This window comes from Fundulus heteroclitus, chromosome 7 (assembly GCF_011125445.2).
Source record: "Fundulus heteroclitus isolate FHET01 chromosome 7, MU-UCD_Fhet_4.1, whole genome shotgun sequence".
NCBI classification, from domain to species: domain Eukaryota; kingdom Metazoa; phylum Chordata; class Actinopteri; order Cyprinodontiformes; family Fundulidae; genus Fundulus; species Fundulus heteroclitus.
Window position 1 is genome coordinate 3,711,319 of NC_046367.1, and position 24,369 is coordinate 3,735,687.

At 44.6% G+C, this 24,369-nt stretch overlaps 1 protein-coding gene across 1 annotated transcript in view; it reads right to left on the bottom strand.

Moving 5' to 3' along the window:
- tmprss3a (transmembrane serine protease 3a) overlaps nucleotides 1-24,369 on the bottom strand; it is a 202,925-nt gene that overhangs the window by 133,392 nt on the left and 45,164 nt on the right. The window contains exons 3-5 of the mRNA XM_036138765.1: nucleotides 22,691-22,925; nucleotides 21,377-21,490; nucleotides 21,111-21,227 (exon numbers count right to left, since the gene is read on the bottom strand). Coding sequence (XP_035994658.1) covers nucleotides 21,111-21,227; nucleotides 21,377-21,490; nucleotides 22,691-22,925 — 466 coding nt within the window. The remainder of the gene's footprint in view (nucleotides 1-21,110; nucleotides 21,228-21,376; nucleotides 21,491-22,690; nucleotides 22,926-24,369) is intronic.

The window sequence follows — 24,369 nt, forward strand, 5'->3', positions numbered from 1 at the left end:
ATGTCCGAAATGTTATGTTATGGTGGCTTGTACCTGGGCAACCTGTAGTTGATACACTGTTGATTTTAAGGACAACCCCTAACCCCTACCCCATCCTCCCAGGTGCATTCTAGTCCGATATAAATCCGTGACCCACCTGCCACTGTCTTGGGTTGTTAGAAGCTTGCTTGGTGTGAGTGGAATATGATTGAATCATGATGAGACTGCTGATGTAATCTCTTTGGAATGTGTTGAAACACTGAGCTGTACACACTGGGGAGCTGGAAGCGCAACCCTTCTTCACTGTTTGCGATGGTTTTTCTCTTTTGACCAAAATGCCTTATTTCACCCCTTCTTTGTAATAGTAATTTATAGTAATATCATCTTTATTGTCATTGAAACATACATTAAAACATACATTACAACAAATTTTTTTCTCTGCTTTTAACCCATCACCCTTGGGGAGCAGTGGGCTGCCATGTGCGGTGCCCGGGGAGCAATCGGGGGTTAAGGGTCTTGCTCAGGGACTCTGAGTGCAGGCGCTGGGGATCGAACCAGGTACTTGCATCCTTCTCTAAGTGCAAGCGCGCTGCTCTAACCACTAGGCCATCACTCCCCCTCTTTGCAACCATCTTTTCTCCCTGTCCAAAATATGGACATCACTGTGGTCAAAAGAGTGCCTTTTGTATTTAAGATGCAAATGGATGGCTGAATCTTGGCCCGCACTACTGATCCTCCTGTGCTGTGCCATGCATTTATGTAGCTGATATGACAATGAAAACAATACACAAAGACGGAGAGATAACAAAAAGGTAAGATAAAAGACAATTAAATCCATCCATCCATCCATGCATCTTCTTCCGCTTATCCGGGGTCGGGTCGCAGGGGTAGCAGCTGCAGTAGAGAGGCCCAGACTTCCCTCTCCCCAGCCACTTGAGCCAGCTCCTCCGGGGGAATCCCAAGGCGTTCCCAGGCCAGTCTGAGAAACATAGTCCCTCCAACGTGTCCTCGGTCTTCCCCTGGGCCTCCTTCCGGTGGGACATGCCCAGAACACCTCACCAGGAAGGAGTCCAGGAGGCATCCTAACCAGATGCCTGAGCCATCTTAACTGGCTCCTCTCGACATAGAGGAGCAGTGGCTTTACTCTGAGTCCTCCCCGGATAACTGAACTCCTCACCCTATCTCTAAGGGAGAGCCCAGACACACTACAGAGAAAACTAATTTTGGCCACTTGTATCCGGGATCTCGTTCTTTCAGTCACGACCCAAAGCTCATGACCATAGATGAGGGTAGGAACGTAGGTCGACCAGTAAATCGAAGGCTTGGCCTTTTGGCTCAGCTCTCTATTCACCACAACGGACCGGTACAGAAGCCACTTAACTGCAGATGCCGGACCAATCTGCCTGTCGATCTCCCGCTCCATCTTCCCCTGATTCGTGAACAAGAGCCCAAGATACTTAAACTCCTCCACTAGGGGTAACACATCCTCCCCAACCCGGAGAAGGCACTCAACCTATTTCCGGCTCAAGACCATGCTCTCAGATTTGCAGGCACCGATTCTCATCCCGGCCACTTTGCACTCGGCTGCGAACCACTCTAGTGAGAGCTGTAGATCACGCCCTGATGAAGCCAATAGGACCACGTCATCTGCAAATAGCAGAGACGCAATCCTAAGGCCACCAAAATGGATCCTCTCGACACCTTGGCTGCGACTAAAAATTCTGTCCATAAAAGTTATGAACAGAATCGGTGACAAAGGGCAACCTTGGTGGAATCCAACTCTCACCGGAAACGACTCCGACTTACTACCGGCAACGTGGACCAGACTCTGACAGCGGTCATACAGAGACCAAACAGCCCTTATTAAAGGGCCCGGTGCTCCATACTCCCGGAGCAGCCCCCACAGGACCCCTCAAGGGACACCACCACCCCAGTTTGCCAATCCAGGGGAACTGCCCCCGATGTCCATGCAATGCTGCAGGGCCACGTTAACCAACACAGCCCCACAACATCCAGAGCTTTAAGGTACTCAGGGCGAATCTCATCCACCCCTGGAGCCTTGCCACCGAGGAGCTTTTTAACAACCTTGGTGACCTCAGCACCAGAGATGGGAGAACCCGACCCAGAGTCCTCAGGCTCTGCTTCCGCAAAGAAAGATGTGTTGGTTGGATTAAGGATGTCTTCGAAGTATTCTGCCCACCGATGCACGACTTCCCGAGTCGAGCAGCACACCACCCCCACTATAAACAGTGTTGGTACTGCACTGCTCCCCCCTCCTGAGATGGCAGATAGTGGACCAGAATTGCTTTGAAGTCGTACGGAAGTCTTTCTCCATGGCCTCTCTGAACTCTTTTGCCTCGGCGACCAGCCAAGCCACCTGCCGCTTTGACTGCCGTACATATCAGCTGCTTCCGGAGTCCCATAGGCCAATAAAGCCTGATAGGACTCCTTCTTCAGCTTGATGGCTTCCCTCACTGCTGGTGTCCACCAGTGTGTTCGAGGGTTGCTCCGACTAGCCGCCTCAACAATAGAGGAGCGGAACATGGTCCACTCAGAATCAATGTCCCCCGCCTCCCTCGGGACGTGTTCAAAGCTCTCCTGGACGTGGGAGTTAAACCTCAGTCTAACGGGGGACTCTGCCAGGCGTTCCCAGCAAACCCTCACAATACATTTGGGCCCTCCAGGTCTGACCGGCTTCCTCCACCACCATTGGAGCCAGCTCGGTGGTCGGTGGAGAGCTCTGCCCCTCTCACCCTAATGCTTTAACATGGTGTGCGTGATGGACAATCCATGACAAGCACAGAAGTCCAACAACAGAACACCACTCAGTTCAGATCAGGTGGGGCAATTAAATCCCTTCTAAAAAATCCCAGCTGTTGCAGGAAAGCTGACTCGGCGCGCAGTGGTCTCCCTTCTGCGGCCAGGCAAAGCTGAGAGGAGGTGCTGACCTGAAGTCGCCCGCTGCAGCCAGCTCAAAGACTCACGAGAGGAGCTACACCAGTCAAGTTGAGCAGAGGTAATTTCTTCCACAGCCCAAATGCACACGTGTTGCAGGCAACCAGAGCTGTTTCCTATGGCCTAGGACCCGGGGCCACCAGCTGTATGCTCAGGGCTAAGGGCTCTCACGCATTGACCGTGTGACACACGCATTTCACTGACTTCACACATGGCATTTCTCACGCATACAAATAATAAAGCCCATATGGGCTGCGAATGATCAGTTCACAGCTCTGTCCATCCAGAGCTCAGTCAAAATCCGCCCTTTATGGAGCTGTTTCAGCTTCTTTCACAACTTGTTACCATCAGTAATTCCTGCTGCAGTTCAGGTTAAAACGAGCAGCAGAAAGAGCCATCAGAATTATAAATAATTTTGGTCTTAACCAGTGGTGAAAGTAAGCCGGTATGGTCCGGTACTGCATACACAGGAGGCAAAGGGGAGAGCGGCTGCAAGATTAAGCCTTCATTACGAACCAGTCATGGCTGTAGGCTGGATCAGAAAACAGTTCTGCTATGCCCGATGAAGTCTAAAACATTATTTAGTCTGTTTATAAGTTTTGTTTTTATTAATTCTGTTTCTGTGCCCCAATGCTTTAACTGCTCCTCTTCCCTCCCTTCCCTTTGGACCAGGTGCTTTTATTAGCGGTCACCATCACATGAATCACTACGTTTAATGTCCTCACACCCGTAGCACCATGTGCCAGTTAAAGTCAACAGAAGAGTTATTAGCTGTGTTTCATGCTCTTTTGTTTTTAACGACACAGAATCAGCGGTGCTTCGGTGGGCGTGCTGCTTGTGTTAGAATTCAGGAGTGCATAATTACGTTCTATGTCATTTAGGTGCGCACCCATCATTCCCCCTCTTCCCTTTAAAGGAGCCCTTTACAGTCTTTATTTATGCATTTTTCCCATTGTTTATCCCTCATGTGCAGCACACCAATGGGGGTAAAATCCACCAACCTCAAAGCCTCAAACCGATATCATTACGTATAAATTATGCTCATATCAGACGTTACCAAAAAAAGTGTTTTTTTTTCCAACTGTCACTTAGGAACCAGTGAGACGCAGTGCTTGAAAAGCTGTGCCTATACTTGTAATGAACTGAGGCTGGACCCAGTAATCAACCGAGACAAGGTCAGTGACGTTTAAGTGCTGTTCATTAAAGATTGTAAGCTCGGCCACTCGCAGCGTTTGTCTGCGCTAGGACTGGGATTCCTGGAGTTTGAGCTGGGAGATCAGTGTGCTGACTCATGATTGAAGAGCAGGGCCGGAGCTCACAAGTTCAGGGACTGCAGGACTTTGGGGCAGGCAGATAGATTGTGCGGGGCTTTCAAGGTATGTAATCCTGGGGACAGTCAGGGGTCGGGGCCGGGAGATCAGAGGTCCAGTGAAAATCCAAAAAGGGGCAATCCAGAGCGAGATCAAGTTTCAGTCCGGGTCCGGTTACAGGCAGGGCTCCAAGGCGTACAGGGGTTAAACAGGTGCTGTTACTCACTGGCAGGAGGAGTTCAGAACACAGGCAGGCAGAGCAGGTCAGAACTTCCAGACGGGCAGACAGAGTGAGAGTGGGATCAGGCAGACTCGGGTACGAAAAGCAGAACAGGTCAAAAACAGGCAGGCAGACAAGGTGAACGCTGGATCTTACTAACCGGAGGGCTTTAGATGATCTAGCACTGGTGTCTGGTCTGAGTGCTGGTTAAGTAGTGGCAGATGCAGGTGGAGCGGGTAAGAGTTGATTGCAGCAGGAGTGGAGCTGGGCAGGTGTGTGGAATGAGTGATCAGAACAGACCAGCACCAGTGCCAAGATCATTACAATTCTCAATGCATAAAAAGTGCTATGTTTCCTATAGGGTTTCCCATTTAAGACTATTAGTGGGCTAAAAGCAAAGCAGAAAGTCATTACTGTCCACTCCGACCACAAACAAAACGCGCTAAAAGAACAGCTTCAAACTCAGCTTTTGGCTTGCGTAATTATGCACCAGAGTGCCCTGCTCCATAGAGGAGATTTGTCTGGTCAGCGCGGAGACTGAGACGAGAAATCTGTCGCTGTAAAAGGTGATGATAATGGTAATGCTAGAAGTGTATAGAGCTGACAAAAGGGAAAACATCAGCAGCTGGATCATATATAAAGAAGCAGCGTGAACCCTTGTCTGCTTTAAGTGTTGCAGCTCAGGGGAAAATATAGGCTTGATTAAACTCAGCCTGATTCACCAATAAGGTTATAGATCTACACTGATAAAAAACCCCATAGATTAATGTGTAACAGTGTAATAATATGGTCAATAACTTAAAAGTACTTTATTTTATTCAGTATTATTTGAACAATTGTGTTTTCTTCTGTCTTGACCCACTAATTGAACAGTAACGTGTCAACACTTCTTTTTCACTTCTTAACAAAAGTAATACATGTCTACGTTCATGTCTACGTCCATGTCTGGTTGGATAAATAATAATATTTATTTAGGGCAGAAATAGCCCAGTCTTCTGGCCAATTTACAGTGGTATCACCAAGACCTGCTGCGCTACGATAGCACAGGTGTCGTGATAAACGACTTATCCCCGCCAGAATTTGTATCCCCTGCGTCAGGAGAGTGCTTGAAATGAATAAAACTTTTAACCTCCAGCGTTGTGAAGTCAGCTTCTGCACGAATGAGGGGAAGATGGAGCGAGAGATCGACAGGCGGATTGGTGCGGCGTCTGCTGTGAAGCGGGCACTGTACCGATCCGTTGTGGTGAAGAGAGAGCTGAGCCAAAAGGTGAAGCTCTCGATTTACCTGTCGATCTACGTTCCTACCCTCATCTATGGTCATGAGCTTTGGGTCGTGACCGAAAGAACGAGATCCCGGATACAAGCAGCCAAAATGAGTTTTCTCCGTATTGTGGCTGGGCTCTCCCTGGCCACGAGATAGGGTGAGGAGCTCAGTCATCTGGGGAGGACTCAGAGTAGAGCCGCTGCTCCTTCACGTTGAGAGGAGACAGTTGAGGTGGCTCGGGCATCTGGTTAGGATGCCTCCTGGACGCCCTGGTGAGGTGTTCCGGGCAAGTCCCAACGGGAGGAGGCCCAGGGGAAGACCCAGGACACGCTGGAAGGACTATGTCTATTGGTTGGCCTGGGAACACCTTGGGATTCCCCCGGAGGAGCTGGCCCAAGTGGCTGGGGAGAGGGACGTCTGGGCCTCCCTACTGAAGCTGCTACCTCCGTGACCCGACCCTGGATAAGCGTAAGAAAACGGATGGACGGACGGCATTGTAAAGTCTAAATATTTAGACTTCACAACTACAGAGGAATCACACTCTATCCCGGGGTTCTGGAAAGGAGGGTCCGTCGGATAGTCGAATCTTGGATTCACGAAGAGCAATATGGTTTTCATCCCAGCCGTGGAACACTGGATCAGCTCTACACCCTCAGTAGGATCCTGGAGGGTGCATGGGAGTGTGCCCAACCAGCCTACATGTACTTTGTGGATCTGGAGAAAGCATTCGACCGTGTCCCTCAGGGGATCCTGTGAAGGGTACTCCGGGAGTATGGGGTACCAGGCACTTTAATAAGGGCTGTTCGGTCTCTGTATGACCGGTGTCAGAGTTTGGTCTGCATTATCGGCAGTAAGTTGGGCTCGTTTCTGGTGAGAGTTGGACTCCGTCAAGGTTGCCCTTTGTCTCCAATTCTGTTCCTAACTTTTAAGGACAGAATTTCCAGGAACTGCCAACGTGTTGAGGGGATCCGTTTCGGTGGCCGTAGGATTGAGTTTCTGCTATTCGTGGATGACGTGGTTCTACTCGCCTCATCAGGGCATGGGATGGGGAGGATGTAATGCCCTTAGTGAAGGAGTTTAAGTATCTTCGGGTCTTGTTCACAGACCTGCTGTGTAACGGGCACTGTACTAGTCTGTTGTGGTGAAGAGAGAGCTAAGCCAAAAGGCAAAGCTCTCGATTTACCAGTCAATTTACGTTCCTACCCATATCTATGGACATGAACTTTGGGTCATGACCGAAAGGACGAGATCCCGGATACAAGTGGCCAAAATGAGTTTTCTCCGCAATCTGTCTGGGCTCTCCCATAGAGATAGGGCGAAGAGCTCAGTCATCTGGGGAGGACTCAGAGTAGAGCCATTGCTCCTCCATGTTGAAAGGAGCTGGTTGAGGTGGCTCGGGCATTTGGTTAGGATGCCTCGTGTACAGCTCCTTGGTGAGGTGTTCTGGCCATGTGCCACCGGGAAGAGACCCATAGACCCAGGACATGCTGGAGGGATTATCTCTCTCGGCTGGCCTGGGAATGCCTTGGGATTCCCCCGGAGGAGCTGGCCCAAGTGACTGGGGAGAGGGATGTCTGGGCCTCCCTACTGAAGCTGCTACCCCCTGTGACCCGACCCTGGATAAGCGGAAGTAGATGGATGGATGGATGGATGGATGGATGGATGGATGGATGGATGGATGGATGGATGGATGGATGGAAAGGTCATAATGATGGGGTATATGAATTCCCAGGTACTCGAATCCATGCTTGGGTCATTTAACACCACACTAATTTTGCAGTGTCTGACATTGTAGAGTTTACATCCATGGGCTCTGTTTTTTCTATAATTACCTTGTAAAAATCAAACTTCCGGCTGCGCTCTAGGGCAGCGGCTAGGCGTACAGCTCCGACCACTGGTGGACATTTTTTATAAAAAATGCCGCCAAACTCGCTAGAAATTACTCATCCACCCAGCCAATCGGTACATGACCGCCAGCACCTGCTGGAGTTACGGCCATGTAGTGTTTTTGGACTCGTAACCACTACTACGCCCGATTGTTTACGTGGCTTCCGAGTCCTCTGGGAACGAGTCCCAGAGGCCTACGGTACCGCGGACTCGCCGAGCAGCTCACGCCGAAGGAGGACCAAGCGGAAGTGATGCAGCCGGCCGAAGAAACACGGCTGTTGCGGGGGTTTAGCAGCCAGGCTAAAGGCTAACCCCTTCAGATCGCCGCTCCCATCCATCCTGCTCTCCAATGTCCGCTCACTGGACAACAAAATTGACCATCTGCAACTTGAACTCTCTGCAAAGAGGGAGTTTAGAGAATGCTGCGCTCTGACCCTGACCGAGACATGGCTTAACTCATCAATCCCGGATTACGCCATTAGCTTGGAGGGGCTAGCTACTTTCTGCGCTGACAGAAACAAAGAACTCAGCGGTAAGACCCGAGGAGGCGGATGTGTTTACATCAATAACACATGGTGTAAATGCTAGATTAGTCACAAGCTTTTGCTCTCCGGACATCGAGACCCTGATTGTTAGCTGCAGACCATTTTACTTGCCTAGAGAGTTTACTGTTGTTATCATCACAGCGGTTTACGTGCCTCCCAGCGCTAATACAAAAGAGGCTATGAGTGTTCTCTATTGGACTATCTCTGAGCTGCAATCTGCACACACAGAGGGGGTTTTCATCATTGCTGGGGATTTTAACCAGGCAAAAGTGAAAACTGTTCTCCATCAGTTCTACCAACATGTGGATTTTGCAACTCGGGGAGAGAACACTCTAGACTTAGTGTACACAAATATTAAAGGCGCATTCAGGGCAGCCCCCCGCCCCCACCTCGGCTCTTCAGGCCACCTCTCTGTGATGCTATTTCCTGCATACAGGCCCTTGCTGATCAGAGCTAAACCTACAGTGAGGCAGGTGAGGGCGTGGACTGAGGGAGCAATGGAGGCGCTCCAGGACTGTTTTGAGTGCTCTGACTGGGACATGTTCAAAGCTGCAGCAACATATGACAACAAGATCAATGTTGATGAGTATGGCATGACTGTGTCAGCCTACATCAACAAATGCATTGAGGATGTCAGTACCACTAAGACCATCATCACCCGAGCCAACCAACGACCCTGGATTACTGAGGTTGTTTAGTTTGAGGCACTAAACAGCACTCCAGCAGTGAAGGCGGTTCCCCATCAGGAAGAGGAGGTGCTCTGATTTTACACCGCCGACGTGTGGAAGACTTTGAGGAGAGTCAACCCGCGGAAGGCCCCATGTCCCGACAACATACCTGGGTGGGTGCTCAAGGAGTGTGCAGGTCAGCTGGCTGGTGTTCTCACAAACATTTTTAACACCTCGCTGGAGCAAGCCACAGTGCCAGCATGCTTTAAGTTGGCCTCCATCATTCCGGTGCCGAAAAAACCTCAAGTCACCTGTTTCAACAACTACTGGCCTGTTGCACTGACTCCCATCATGATGAAGTGCTTTGAAAGGCTGGTGAAACAACACATCGTCTCCAGTCTCCCACCAACACTCAACCCGTTCCAGTTTTCCTACCGACGGAACCGCTCCACTGAGGACGCCATCTCCTCCGCTCTTCACCTGAGCCTGACACACCTGGAGGAGAAGAACACCCACATGTTGGGCTTCAGAACACCCCTTTGCAACTGGCTGCTAGACTTCCTCACTAACAGACCTCAGTCAGTCCGGGTCGGACAGAACACCTTTGATGTCATCACCCTCAATACAGGCTCCCCTCAGGGCTGCGTCCTGAGCCCCCTGCTGTTCACCCTGATGACTCATGACCGTGTCCCCAGGTTCACCACCAATCACATTGTGAAGTTTGCAGATGACACGACGGTGGTGGGCCTGATCAGAGACGACAACGACCAGGACTACAGAGAGGAGGTTGAGCAGCTGGTGGGCTGGTGTAGAGACAACAGCCTGATCCTGAACGTGGAGAAGATGAAGGAGATCATCGTCGACTTCAGGAAGAACCGGCCGCACCACGCTCCACTGCTCATCAACAGCTCAGCTGTGGAGGTGGTCAGCAGCACCAAGTTCCTGGGGGTGCACATCACGGACAACCTCACCTGGTCCGTGAACACCACGTCACTGGTGAAGAGGGCACAGAAGCGCTTGCAATTCCTGCGGAGGATGAGGAGAGCCCACCTGCCCCCGCCCATCCTCACGACCTTCTACAGAAGCACCATAGAGAGCATTCTGAACAGCTGTCTCTCTGTGTGGTGTGGAGGCTGCAGTGCTTCCGACTGGAAGAATGTGAGGAGAGTGGTGAGGACAGCAGAAGGGTTCATCGGGGCTCCTCTTCCCTCCATAAAAGACATTTCATCTAAGTGCTGCGTGTCCCGAGCCCGTAACATCATCAGAGACCCCTCACACCCCCACCATGGACTGCTCTCCCTGCTGCCCTCTCGGAAGAGGTTCCGCAGCATCCGCTGCAGGTCCACCAGGTTCTGCAAAAGCTTTTTCCCTGTTGCTATCAGACTGTTGAACTGCTAAACTATAAACTGGACTCTGCACCACATTCGCATATTTGCATCACTGCATCTCTATCTAGCATTACAAATGCTGCCGAACTCTTAGTTTTTAAATGCATTCTTGCACAAATGCCCTTTGCACAATCAATTCTGCACATACAAATGGTTTTAAAAATACTCACTAAAAATCACGGCTGCACCTTATACTGTAATTTACTGTAATTTACAAGATGTATGCAACGAAATTTCGTTCTGTACGCACTCTGCATACAAAATGACAAATAAAGTTGTCTAAGTCTAAGTCTAATTGTCAGTATATAGTGAGATTTTGTGTACTTCCCTGTATAATACTATTCCTTTAATATTAACATTAACAAATTCATATTTAATATAACATCAACTCTAAAATGTGGGCAAACATTTCAATACTGATGGCAACCAGGACGGCTGAGAGAGGGTTCCCTTGTCTTCAAAACATACTACTCAGGCTCCTGCAATCCTTAAAAAGGAAAGAAAGTATATCATAAAACAGCACATTTGCTCATATTTTCCAGCCAAACATTTATCTTCATAACACTTATAAAGAGAGCTGTATCAATGGAAGTAGTTCCATCCATCCATCCATTTTCTGACCTGCTTAATCCCTCATGGGATTAAGACAACATCCCCCGCAGGGGTTGCTGGTCCAGCGTTCACTGGGCGAGAGGCACGGTACACCCTGGACAGGTCGCCAGTCTGTCACAGGGCAACACAGAGACAGACAGGACAAACAACCATTCACGCACACAGTCACACCGAAGGAGAATTTAGAGAGTCCAATTAACCTAACAGTCATGTTTTTGGACTGTGGGAGGAAGCTGGAGTACCCGGAGAGAACCCACGCATGCACATGGAGAACATGCAAACAGAAAGGCCCAGGGTTGGATTTGAACCCAGAACAATCTTGCTGCAAGGCAACAGTGCTAACCACTGCACCACTGTGCAGCCCAATGGAAGTAGTTATATGTATTATTGTATTCAGTACTGATAGAATTATTATTACTATGTCTACATATTTTAGGTTATTTACTATTTTCATTTCATTTATCATATATATTTACTCTTTACTACTAAGAAGTTTTAAGGTTTTAGATTTCTCTATTATATTTGCAGAAGGCCTGCAGAAAGCAGAGAAATATGTTGTGACTATGATCAGTGTTTTTATGAACTCTATTCAGCCATCTGGAGTGCTGCACTGTGTGAACTGCTTGGTTTTATCTGGAAGGTCACAGTTATTTTGCTTATCCCTACCCCTTAGATTCAAAATGGAACCAGGGATTCCCTTTCCTAATAAATAGAGAGGGGGCGACGGATTTGCTTCAGATCGGATTTGGACATCTGTATTAAGCATCTCCGTTCGATCTCCTTGCAAGATTATTTGAAAATCAATCTCATTGTTGTCTCTCCTTCTTGTGTTGTTAATGAATGTTTTAGGTGTTTGAACCTGACAAGTACCCTTATTCAGCTGTCTCTGTGAATGCAATAGTGTTCTTGACATATTCCATGGCCTTTTTGGAGTCGAGAAACTCATTTTCTTCATTCCGCCATGTAATCCGCAGTCTGGCTGGATAGAGGAGCCCATAATGGACTTCCTTGTGGCCCTCCCAGTGCTTTACATACCTCCATGAAGGTGACTCTTGCATTGGCCACACTGGCCATGTAGTCGGGGAAGAAGTTAATCTGGTGCCCATTGTGAGTCAGTGGAGCTCTCTGTCAGACTTTTCTCAGGATTATCGCTGCGTCACCGTCATGATGTAATTTTGTGCTGATGACCTGTGGTGCCTCCCAAACTTTGGGTCTTCTCATGGTGGATATGCGATGTGATCAGTCAACGTTTGTATCGGTCCATCAACCAGACTTCTCTAATAACTTTTGCAACAGCTTGTGGAGAACTGGAGCCTGGGTTTTACACAATGTCTGCAATATAGATATTGGACCTTCTCCCCTCCAAGTTTTCAGATTTATCTTTGAGCATTGACATTTTTTTCCTTGACTTGTTACCATAGACTGTAGTGAGGTGACTTCATCTGACTATGTTGATAGACCATTCTTTACATCAACAATGTCCGCTTTTATAACGTCCACTTCAGCTTGTATGGCCTTTGTGATGTTACTAATTTTGGAGCAGACCACCAGCAGCTCGAATCTTATAGCTTGAAAGTCTTCCATTAGTGCTCCTTTGAGTTCCTCTCTCAGAGATGATAAGATGTCTGTTTTCATTTCTTCATTACTCTTGTTTAGGGCCTCAGTCGTATCCGCTGTCTTATGCTCCTAGAAGGCCATGTAGCATTAGCATTGCTTCCGTTTGTACATTTTTAATAGTTTTATACTCATACTTTTGCCCTTTTTGGCCATTCAGGACACTTTTGTATCAGTTGTCCAGTTATGTCCTTAGGGTATTTTATATATATTAAGGTGCTTAATGCTGTTTTTTTATCTAGTTGTTATGGATTTTGCAGGAACTCTGAAAAAATGTCTTATGCCATATCTTGCTCACCAGAGTTTTTAGATTTGAAATTAACAGGTGTGTTATGTTTGGAGAAAAATCTCCTGAGTTTCTCAGAAACTCCTCACACATATGGTATGACAATGTTCTTGCGTGTCTCTGTTTTCTCCTCTCTGATTTTATTTATATTCATATTTATAATTTTTTAATGGGATCATACCTCCGGGAGGCCAGGGGTTGTTGTAGTGATCAGTCTGTAAAATTGGCTAATGTAAAGTCATACAAAACACCTTTAAATCAACATTAATAGTCCATATTAATGTTGCAATAAGGCTCATAGCACTATCGAACCATAGTGGAGCAAAGCGAAACAAACCTCATGTTTGAAACGAATCGTAGCCGTGCATCCCGGAAGAGCGGAAGTTATCCGGCAGCTAATAGAATTTATGCTAGCGGACATTCGGTGCTAACTTTAAAAAGCTTCGGCTTTATTTTAGTCGTAATGAGTGGATCGGATAACACAAACATCAGTATCCCATCAATGTATAAAACCCTTGTGGAGATAACGTCTGTTAACCATGCATCACACTTGAATTACATCAGCAATGACCAGGTACGAAGAATGCGTATAACGGGAGCTACCCTGTAAGCTCCATGTGTTCCCAAAACACAGTAAAAACGCATCAATTAACATTCTAAATAACGCATTTAACTTTCCCTGTTTATTCCTCTGCCAAACCTGTTAGTGCCCCTGTGCCAGTTTGGTTCACTTTGGGCATCCAAGGGCAAACAGTACTCCAGGAAAAGCAGTGGGCTTGCAGCTCTGGGGCTAGCCGAAATGAGGTCAGAGCATGCTGCTCCAAGGTCCTACATGCAGTCAAGTCCCCAGCATGTGAAACCCAGCTCACGTCAGCTTTCCTACAACAACCAGTTTGTGAGTCTTTTGAGCCCCATGAAGCCGCATGGCTGGCTGGCCCCACAGGGAGGACCCTCTCCTTCAGAGTCCCAGGCAAGAATAGTGAAGAGAGTGAGGTGAAGTCTGGCTTCATAGCAGGCACCCTGCTGAGAGAGGCTGTCTCTAGGTAGATGTGTGAAATTCCTTTGCTACAACCCATTCTTATTTTTCCTCATGGCTTTGATGGCACAACATCAACATGAGGATGTCTTTCCCAAATTGTAATGCGACATGCCTGTTCAAATTCTCAGTTATCCGGGTCATCTTTAAACACTTTATAAACCATTAATAACTATTTATTATGCGCTAATAAAGGATGAGCAAGAGATAAAACTGACGGTTTCCTAGCCAAAAAGTGAGCCAAATCCATATTTGGCTAAAACGTTTCAAATTTCATAAATTGTATCTAGAGTTGCAATGCTAAAATTTTTTGTCTAAAGTACAACCTTGTAAACTCAATAAGCATTCATAACAATAATTTTGCACCATGTAATGTTCTACTTTATCCCTGCATTATAATTCAATTCAATTCAATTCAATTTTATTTATATAGCGCCAAATCATGAAACATGTCATCTCAAGGCACTTTACAAAGTCAAGTTCAATCATATTATACAGATTGGGTCAGATTATACAGATTGGTCAAAAATGTCCTATATAAGGAAACCAGTTGATTGCATCAAAGTCCCGACAAGCAGCATTCACTCCTGGGGAAGCGTAGAGCCACAGGAAGAGTCATCTGCATTGTACATGGCTTTGCTGCAATCCCTCATACTGAGCAAGCATGAAGCGACAGTGGGAAGAAAAACCACCCATTAACGGGAAGGAAAAACCTCCGGCAGAACCGGGCTCAGTATGAACGGTCATCTGCCTCGACCGACTGGGGTTACAGAAGACAGAACAGAGACACAACAAGAGAAACAAAAAAGCACAGAAGCACACATTGATCTAGTAATCTGTTCTACATTAGATGGAAGTAGCGGGTGAGCCGTCTTCTCTGGATGATGTCAGAGTTAACAGAACGCCAGACCAGGTGTACCTACTATGAAGAAAAAGAGAGAGAGCAAAAAGTTAAAAGCTGAAATGACGACAGTCATTTCAATGTAATACAATGCAAAACTGGAGAACAGTAGACTGAAGAACAGTAGAAATCAGTAGAGTGAGAAAATTAGACCCTGATGTCCTCCAGCAGCCTAGGCCTATCACAGCACAACTATAGAGATAGCTCAGGGTATGAGCCACTCTAACTATAAGCTTTGTCAAAAAGGAAAGTTTTAACATTAGTCTTAAAAATAGATAGGGTGTCTGCCTCACGGACCAAAATGGGAGTTGGTTCCACAGGAGAGGAGCCTGATAGCTAAAGGATCTGCCTCCCATTCTACTTTTAGAGACTCTAGGAACCACCAGCAGACCTGCAGTCTGAGAGCGAAGTGCTCTGTTAGGAACATACGGGGTAATCAGAGCTCTGATATATGATGGAGCTTGGTTATTAAGGGCTTTATACGTTAGAAGGAGAATTTTAAATTCTATTCTTGATTTAACAGGAAGCCAATGAAGGGAAGCTAAAATTGGAGACATATGATCCCTCTTGTTGATTTTCATCAGAACTCTTGCCGCAGCATTTTGAATCAGCTGAAGACTTCGAACTGCATTTTGTGGACTTCCTGATAGTAAAGAATTACAATAGTCCAGCCTTGAAGTAACAAATGCATGGACTAGTTTTTCAGCATCACTCCTGGACAGAATGTTTCTAATTTTGGCGATATTCCGGAGGTGAAAAAAGGAAACTCTGGAAACCTGTTTAATATGGGATTTAAATGACATGTCTTGGTCGAAAACAACACCAAGATTTTTAACTTTATTACCAGAGGCCAAGTTAATGCCATCCAGATTAAGGGATTGATTAAGAACTTTATTTTTTGAAGACTCTGGCCCAAAGATTACAACTTCTGTCTTGTCAGAATTTAAATGCAGGAAATTTAAAGTCATCCAGCTTTTGATGTCATCAAGACATGACTGCAGTCGAAGTAACTGATTGGATTCATCAGGATTTATGGATAAATATAGCTGAGTGTCATCAGTATAACAGTGGAAATTAATCCCATGCTGTCTGATAATTTTGCCAATCGGAAGCATATATATAGTAAATAGAATTGGTCCAAGGACTGAACCCTGTGGTACTCCACAAGTGACCCTAGAGTTTGAGGAAGATTTATTATTAACATGAACAAACTGGAATCTGTCCGACAGATAAGATTTAAACCAGCCTAATGCTTTTCCCTTAATCCCTACAGTATGATATAAACATCCATATCTATCAAAGGGAGCCTTTTTGTAAAGTGAACAACATGTCACCCGTCATTAATGATTACTAAACACTTATAACTGCGTAGAGAGAGACTTATTGTAAAGTGTACACCATAACACCCTTTATTAATTATTATTAAACATTTATAAATACCTAGAGCAGGGGTCAGCAACCCAAAATGTTTGAAGAGCCATATTGGACCAAAAAAACAAAAAACAGATCTGTTTGGAGCCGCAAAAAATTAAAAGTGATATAAGCCTTATAATAAAGGCAACATGGGCTGTGTCTATATTAGCTATGTTAGCCTACTATGAAATGGCTAAGTAGGCTACAAATACATAATGAGCATTCATGTTAAATTTTTATTTTCCATGCAGCACATCCTGGAGAGACTAAAGCACCACTTGACTATACTGCTCTATGATGAGGCTTTAAATCTAACTTTCATAACAATATTAACGTATTATATTTCATTGCGTTGATGAATAATGAAGAAATTAGTTTTTTATGTATTTTTTTCGGGGGATTCAAAAAAACAACAATGAAACATGTACAATAGGCCTCCTACAACTTCAGACCTCCCCATGAAAAAAAATGCAGTTATCTTTAATGCTCACTAACACAACAAATCCCCCCCCCCCCCCTGCGCCCCTTATTTGGGCAACAGAGTGCAATAAAACAGCAGCCCTTTAAAAAGGTAATGTATATAAAATAAAACAATAGAGTTTTAGCTTAATTTCTGTGCATTATTCTCTTCTCTTTGGTTTTGTGCAAATTAGGCTGTGGGCCTAAATCTGTAGGATGACTTTCGTATGAACTGTCACGGGGCAACTTTTTTCCACTTCGATCAGTTTGTACAGATAGCGGGGGTAGCAGCTTCAGTAGGGAGGCCCAGACGTTCTTCTCCGCGGCCACTTGGGCCAGCTCCTCCGGGGGAATCCCAAGGCATTCCCAGGCCAGCCGAGAGACATAGTCCCTCCACCGATTCGAGTTTTGCTGCTCAGCCAATCAGATCGCTGTATTGTCAGCCGTGCGAGTTCAACCAGTTCATCATGGCTGCGCCCGTAAGGTGTTGTATCTGTTTCCAGACGAAAAATAGCCCAGTTTATCCATCCATCCATCCATTTTCAAACACGTCTATCCCTTGTGGGGTCCTGAGGGGTGCCGGTGCCTATCTCCAGTTGTCAATGGGCGAGAGGCGGGGTACACCCTGGACAGGTCGCTGTTCCCCCTAATTTTTCATGTGTCTGAGCAAACACACAAACTCCCTGAGCGTTCACTTGACCTCTGTGAGCAACATCACACGAGCACACTGAGGCTACATTAGGGCTGTCCAAAACCTGAGGTTATATCAAGCTACATGGTTTAATAAAAGAATCAAGTTACAGCAATAATTTATTTTAGGTTATTTAATTTAGATAAAACTGATTTAGCCCGATTACATGAAAAAGACAAAATTCTTGGATTTTTTTAAAGAGCTGTATAGCTTATTTTTATTTCAGAGTAGGGGTCCTACTAAGGAAGAACTGAGAGATGTGCCCATCTTTCAGAGTTCCACTCTGGTTTCCATTAAATTATTTAAATTTTCTGCAGTGAGATTTAGCTCAAGGATGTGGTGTTTCTCTTCTGTCAGTCTGCTCCAGGGCAGATGTGGCTACTAACATAGCTCACCACCGTCAGGGTGTGAATGGGTGAATGATTGACCAGTGTAAAGCACTTTGGGGTCCTCAGATGATTTATTTCAATATTCTCAGCCGCACATCGCTTTTCTAACACAAAGAGGGAACGCTCTCCGTTCTGAAAAATATCTTTGTGCTGCTCCTTTTTTTATATACCAACGACAGCTTTTTAATAGAATAGGAGACACAGAAAATCTTTCAGAGGCAGCTGTATGTCGCGCTGTCAGAAATGTTACTGCTGCACTCAGTTATAGTTTAAAGGTGTTCCATAGTCAGAGACCCACAAGATTAATAACAGAACTTTACAGAATGAAAGCAATAATTTATTCTGTGTCAAATTTTGGCACTTCCATTTCTACTTTTCTATTCATATATTTTAGTTTCCATTCACTTATTCCCCTCACCCCCAACACTGTTAGGGCTACTGCACATTTCTTCACTTAAATAACAGTACCTTTACTTCAGCTGGAAATATACATATAGCCTATATGAACAATATAAAGTGAGCTTGGCACAAATTAAACACTTACAAGACAATTAGTGTCAACTCATTTTTAGAAGGATGGGAGCCCAATGCTGGCAAAAAGATGAACATATCAGTTATCCAATAACTCACACCATCCCAATATTAATTGCATATGTTGAATATAGCCAATTAATGATTTAGTTGAGTATGTTTAAACATAGGAAAACTTAGAACGTAACCATACCTGATTAAACTTCATCAAGATTGGCTGCCATGTCCTTTCAATGCTTTTTGTAATCAATGCGCCCTCTCCACTTCCCCCTTTTGTGTTGAATTAATGAAGTGTGATAAAACAGCTTTAATTCTCCATCAAATAACTCTCATAGCAAGCCAACTCGCTTTTTCAGCAGCAACAGCATTATTTCTTATGGTTAGATATTCTCCATATGCCTTCATTAACATTTTGTAATTCCACTCGCGGGAAATGCGCACTTTAAGGCTTATTTCCTGTCGTTGCCATGGTGAAGCACGTCATCTGCGTTCCATTGATCAGGGCTTCTTTCATGCTCGTGCTCACGTTGAAGTCATGGTTGGTTGGACGCTGTGTCTAGTTACCTGGCTGATATCACCTGTTTTTTCTAATCAGCGTAGCTCTGTAATTTTTTCTTTAACGGAGTCCAGAACAAAGACGCACACCGCAACCTGCCCAACTAAAAAAGGCGTCTGCCCCACCCACCAATCAGCAGAGCACTTCGATCAGCACCTGGCGCTCACAGAGCGGGCCACGGAACACCGTCTCAAGAGAGTTGCAAAATAGTATAAAATAACTTGATTTATTATTATTTTGTTTACAGTTCATCGTGGATTTTATTTTCTGCGCAGCATAGATTTTGCTGTGCGCGATGGCGCACACGCGCAGCTTAGAGGGAACACTCGCCAGTCCATCACAGGGCAGAAATAGCCGTCTTTTGCCCAATTTACTGTGATATCGCCAATGAAAGCAAATGATTTGGTCCAAGAACTGTACAAGAACTCTGTTCTCCTCAGCTATCTTTCTCTTTTTCCCTTTGGGATCCATGGCTCATCACACACCCACCGGTTTGTTTACAACTGCGACCCGCCTGGCGCTACACCGAGCTGCAAGATACATGTGTCGCAGCTTATGACGCAAATCTCCGTTGACAGACATTTTGAGATGTAACATGTATTCTACACATTTTTCATCATTGGAAAACATTGAGAATGTTTGTCTCGGGGTTTCCCTGCTAAAGAAATCACACTGAAATGGAAAATATATTTTCTCTCTCATCTTTTTCCATTTTCACACATTTTTAAAAAAGCTCAAGGGAGCCACAAGGGGGGCGCTAAAGAGCCGCGGGTTGCCGACCCCCGACCTAGAGGGAGCCTTATTGTAAGGTGTATTCCCGACACTAAGTAGAATATTGCATGGTACAGAATTATGTTTTCAAATGCTTATTGAGCTTGCAAGGTTGTACTTGAGACTGAAATATTTAGTATAGCAACTCTAGATGAAATGTACAGAATTTGAAATAACTTAGCCAGATATAGATTTGGCTCACTACTTGAAAAGAAACTGGTGATTTTTGTCTTTTTCTCGTCCTTTATTAATGCACGATGAACAGTTATTAATGGTGTATAAAGTGTTTACAGATTACTTAATAACATATCTACAAGCCATTTATAAGCCTCTATAAAAGGGGCCTTATTGTAAACTGGTACCAATAATTCCAATTATTAGTTCATTATTAAGTGGCAGTAGCCCAAACGTCAAGTGTACTTCAAATATATACATTTGTTGTGGATGATTTTTGGTTGGGGTTCCAAATGATTAAATCTGATTTAAAAAGTAGAATTTCCATATTGTTACATGTCTTCAGGACATGTTTGTGGTGTTTCTCCCCTCCCCCTCTTGTTTTGTTTTCTCCTCAGGTTGGGTGTACAGGCTGGAGCCACTTGCCCAAATTGGTTCATGAATCAAGGAGCCAATCAAGATTAAAGACAACCGCCATATAAGGTGTTCAGCTGAGGCCAGCTGGAGGGGCGGATGAGGGCTGACAATCAAGCAAACACACAAACTTTTGATGTTGCTTGGCTCTCGGTTGTGTAAGATGTGGTGGTGGGAGTTTAGAGACTAGGTAAGTTTGGGGACCCCATACATTTCCAGCACATAGGTAAATCTCTGTTAGAGACACTAGGTAAGTAGGCTGGTGCCACCTATGTTAAGTTTTGTGAGCTGTTTTGTTAGTTTAGGATAGTAAGGTTTATTTTTACTTTTATTTTTGCTTAGCTTAGATGGTAGAAGGTAAGGGTTGTTTTGATTTGTTTGGCACAGTCTAATGGTCTCTTTACTCCCACCCCTTCCCCCCTCGGTTTGTAAAACTTCTTTTGTGGGATTGTTTTTGCATAAACAATAAATCCCGTTATTTATTTTAAAACATTCACCTGGCTCCCGTCTCATATTTGTGGTTGTCGTGTTACCCTCCCTCCTTCAGTGGTGGGGGGGCTGTAACACATATTCATAATTAAACTGATAATTGCACGAAAGCGGGTTTTTTTTCTAAGATTTTCTGTCTCATATCTTACATAGTGACACACAAAAATGTTTTTAAAAAATACAAATGTTACCTACGGCACCTTTAAAGGAACATCGAAAGACATTATATATGATGTTTTTGCTTGGGTGAAAATTAGCCTTTTTGGCTGGTGTAAAAAGCTACAAAGTTTGATGCAATTATACATGTTAAAAGGAGATTCTTCCAATACTAAGGACGTTTATGTAAAAATCTGAGTTAGAAGAATAGTTTTTAAAGATCTTTGAAATTTTCTCATTATTTTACCCTTTTAAAATTTTTAGTAACACTGGCAATAATGGACCTAATACAAAAAAAACTTTGGTCTGGTTTTATGTCAAACACTGAAGAAAAAAACATTGTCTTTTATACAGTATATGTCAGCTGGCAAGTGTATTGATTTAAATACCAATGCATCTCACCACAGCCAAGCTCATCTTCATAGTTTTCACAGTCCATGGTTCCATCACACTGAGCCAAAGTGCTGACACACTGAGATGATGAACCACAGCGGAACTTTCCCACACAGCCTAGACCCACTACAGATAAAAACAAAAAATAAGAGCAGTGTGGTGTTTATCACTGAAAATATTGGAGGGCTATTTGGGATGATTCCTTAGATTAAAAACATTCTGCTCAAAAACTATCTATCAGAATTGTGTGTTTGTGGCATTGCTAATCTCCTCACCTCCTAGGCCAATGCTGAGGGTAAGAAACATCACTAAGATGATGCCTGAAGAAATCAGCAGCTCAAGTCGATGAGCAAAGACTGTGTTTTTCCATCTCGTATCCAAGTCGTTGTCTGTTAATAAACAAAAAACATTGAACATGTTCATGTTTAAATACTTAACCCAGCCGAATATCATTTCCCATTAGTATTTCACTCAATACTCTTAGAAGCCTACATAAACATATTTATTACCTCGTAAAATTTGCACTCTTTTCCAGTTCAGAATATATTTTTTATTTTGGCCTACAGTGAAAAATTAAACCTAATACAGGATGTCACTTGAGTTGTAGATAAATACTGCTGATTGAAACTTTATATGAACTAAATCTTTCAAAGGTGGACAACACACGCATAGTGATTTCAGATATTTTTTGTAGATGTTTTTCAAATATAAATTTTCCTATAGAACATCCATGTACTGTTGTGTTTTGACAACCCATTTTGTTTTGAATATAACTCCAAACTATGAAAAAGCATTTGATTGGATTTTATCCACATCTATCTGGATATGGACAAAAGTGGGGGAGTGGGTGAACAGCAAAATCATTAGACAAGGCAGACTATTACAAGCCAGATATTGAAGAGGATATATCATTCTTTTCAATTATTCCTTTAAATATTTTAATCATTCAGTTGTGGAAATGCAATGCTTTGGTTTCAATTTATCAATAATTTACCTCCAAATTCCTCCTTTTTACCCCTGTTCTGAATTACGTCAGAGAGAGACTCATTTTAGAGCGGTCTGTTTAAATCTAAATGAGGCACTCCAAACCCTGCACCCCTAGAGGTCGCAAACCATTCCACTCGAACCCGTTCGGCCATTTTTGTAGTATGCTGCGGAATCGTGTCATTAACAATCAAACATTTTGACTTATCAATCCTTCAGGTTGGACTACAAAATCCCTCCAAGAAATAAAAAGTACAAAATACTTAAAGACATTCCTTGCATTGCTTAGTAAATATATGCTTTACATGTGATAACAATTGTGCAGCACAAAGTTATTTGGTTCACAGTATCCTGAATGTCATAAGGCTATCAATAGTTAGTTAAGAACTCAAAGCCACATGCAAAAACACATCTGCGCTTTTGGAAGTATTTGAGTTGAGAAACTTCATCAAAGACATGTTGGCGTCCTTACACCAAAAATCTTGCTGTACATCACACAAACACACAAGTGGGGGCTTTTACCACTAGGGGGTAGAATGGTTGTTTGCCAAACTGTCATAGCAAAAAAGAAATGCACTCATTTTGAAAATGATAACATGCCTCACCATGAACAAATGGCTGAACTTTAGTGACAGGCATGGTCGGGCTAGTTGCAGCTGGAGGATGAAGCTCTGCAGGTTTTCCTGGATCGTTTTCTGGTTGAAAGTCTGCAATGAAGCTGCCAAGGGGACTGACGATTAGAGCGTTAGGGGTCTCCACGGTGGGGAAATCTTCATCTGTAACTGAAACCACTTCAATCTTAGAGCTATCTGCACCTCCAGGTATCTCTGTCTTCAATGCCTAAATGAAAGTTATGGAAAGGAAACAATTAATTTGCACATCAACTTGGTGATTATACAGTCCGGTATAGATGTAAAACTATTTTATTTTCATTCGGCCAAGAACTTTGCTTCAGATGGGAAATGAGACCAGTGTCCCTAGAAACCTAAAAAATAATAATGTAAAAGGAGTATTAATTTTGAGAAATGTTTTGACAGACAGACAGACAGACAGACAGACAGACAGAAAGAAACAAAAAAGAGGAGACATGGCTCATGGAGACATGGCTGTGTGGATTAATCCCGGACTCTGCGCTGCAGCTGGCAGGCTTCCAACTCCAGAGTGAACAAAGACACAGAACTTTCTGGCAAAGTGAAAGGTGGAGGGATCTGTTTTTACATCAACAGCGGCTGGTGCATCGATGTGGCAGTGATCCTGCAGCACTGTTCTCCTGACCTGGAATCCCTCAGCATAAACTGTAAGCCTTTTTATTCACCCCGCGAGTTTGCTTCATTCATTCTGGTCGGTGTTTACATTGCGCCGGATGCAAATGTGCAGGTCGCACAGCGCATGCTCGCAGAACAGATACTTAATGTGGACCGGAGCAATCCGGACTCCGTAGTTATTGCCCTTGGTGACTTTAACAAAGGAAACCTCACTCATGAACTTCCTCAATATAGACAGTTTATTAAATGCCCGACCAGAGAGGAGAACATTCTGGATCACTGTTACACCACAGTCAGACATGCTTATCATGCCATCCACCATGCTGCACTGGGCCAATCTGACCACGTCATGGTTCACCTGATTTCTGCTTACAGGCAGAAACTAAAGCTTTGCAGACCTGTACTTAGGACATCAAAGAAGTAGACCAGTGAGGCTGTGGAGGATCTTCAGGTGTGTTTGGATTCTACTGACTAGGACGTCTTCAGGGCTGCTACCAACAGTCTGGATGAGTACACAGAGGCTGTGACATCATACATCAGGTTCTGTGAGGACTGCTATGTTCCATCACGAACCAGGGTGAGTTGCAATTATGACAAACCCTGGTTCACAGCCAAACTCAGAAGGTTAAGGTTCGAAAGGAAGAGGCCTTCAGGAGTGGGGACAAATGCACATTCAAAGATGCAAAATCCGAGTTTAGTAGTGAGGTGAAAGAGGCTAAACGACTGTGTTCGGAGAAGCTGCAAAACCAGTTTTCAGCAAACGACTCTGTGTCTGTCTGGAAAGGGCTTAGGCAGATCACAAATTACAAGCCTAAAGCTCCCTACGCAATGAAACCGACACTTAGTCGACGACCTGAACAACTTCTACTGTCGTTTCGACAGACAAAGGGACAGTCCTGCAAACACCCCCCATGACACCTCCCAACAAATCACCTCCACCTCCTCCACTTCAGTGACCACTTTTTTCATACACGAGAGAGATGTTAACAAACTCTTCAAAAGACAGATTCCCAGAAAGC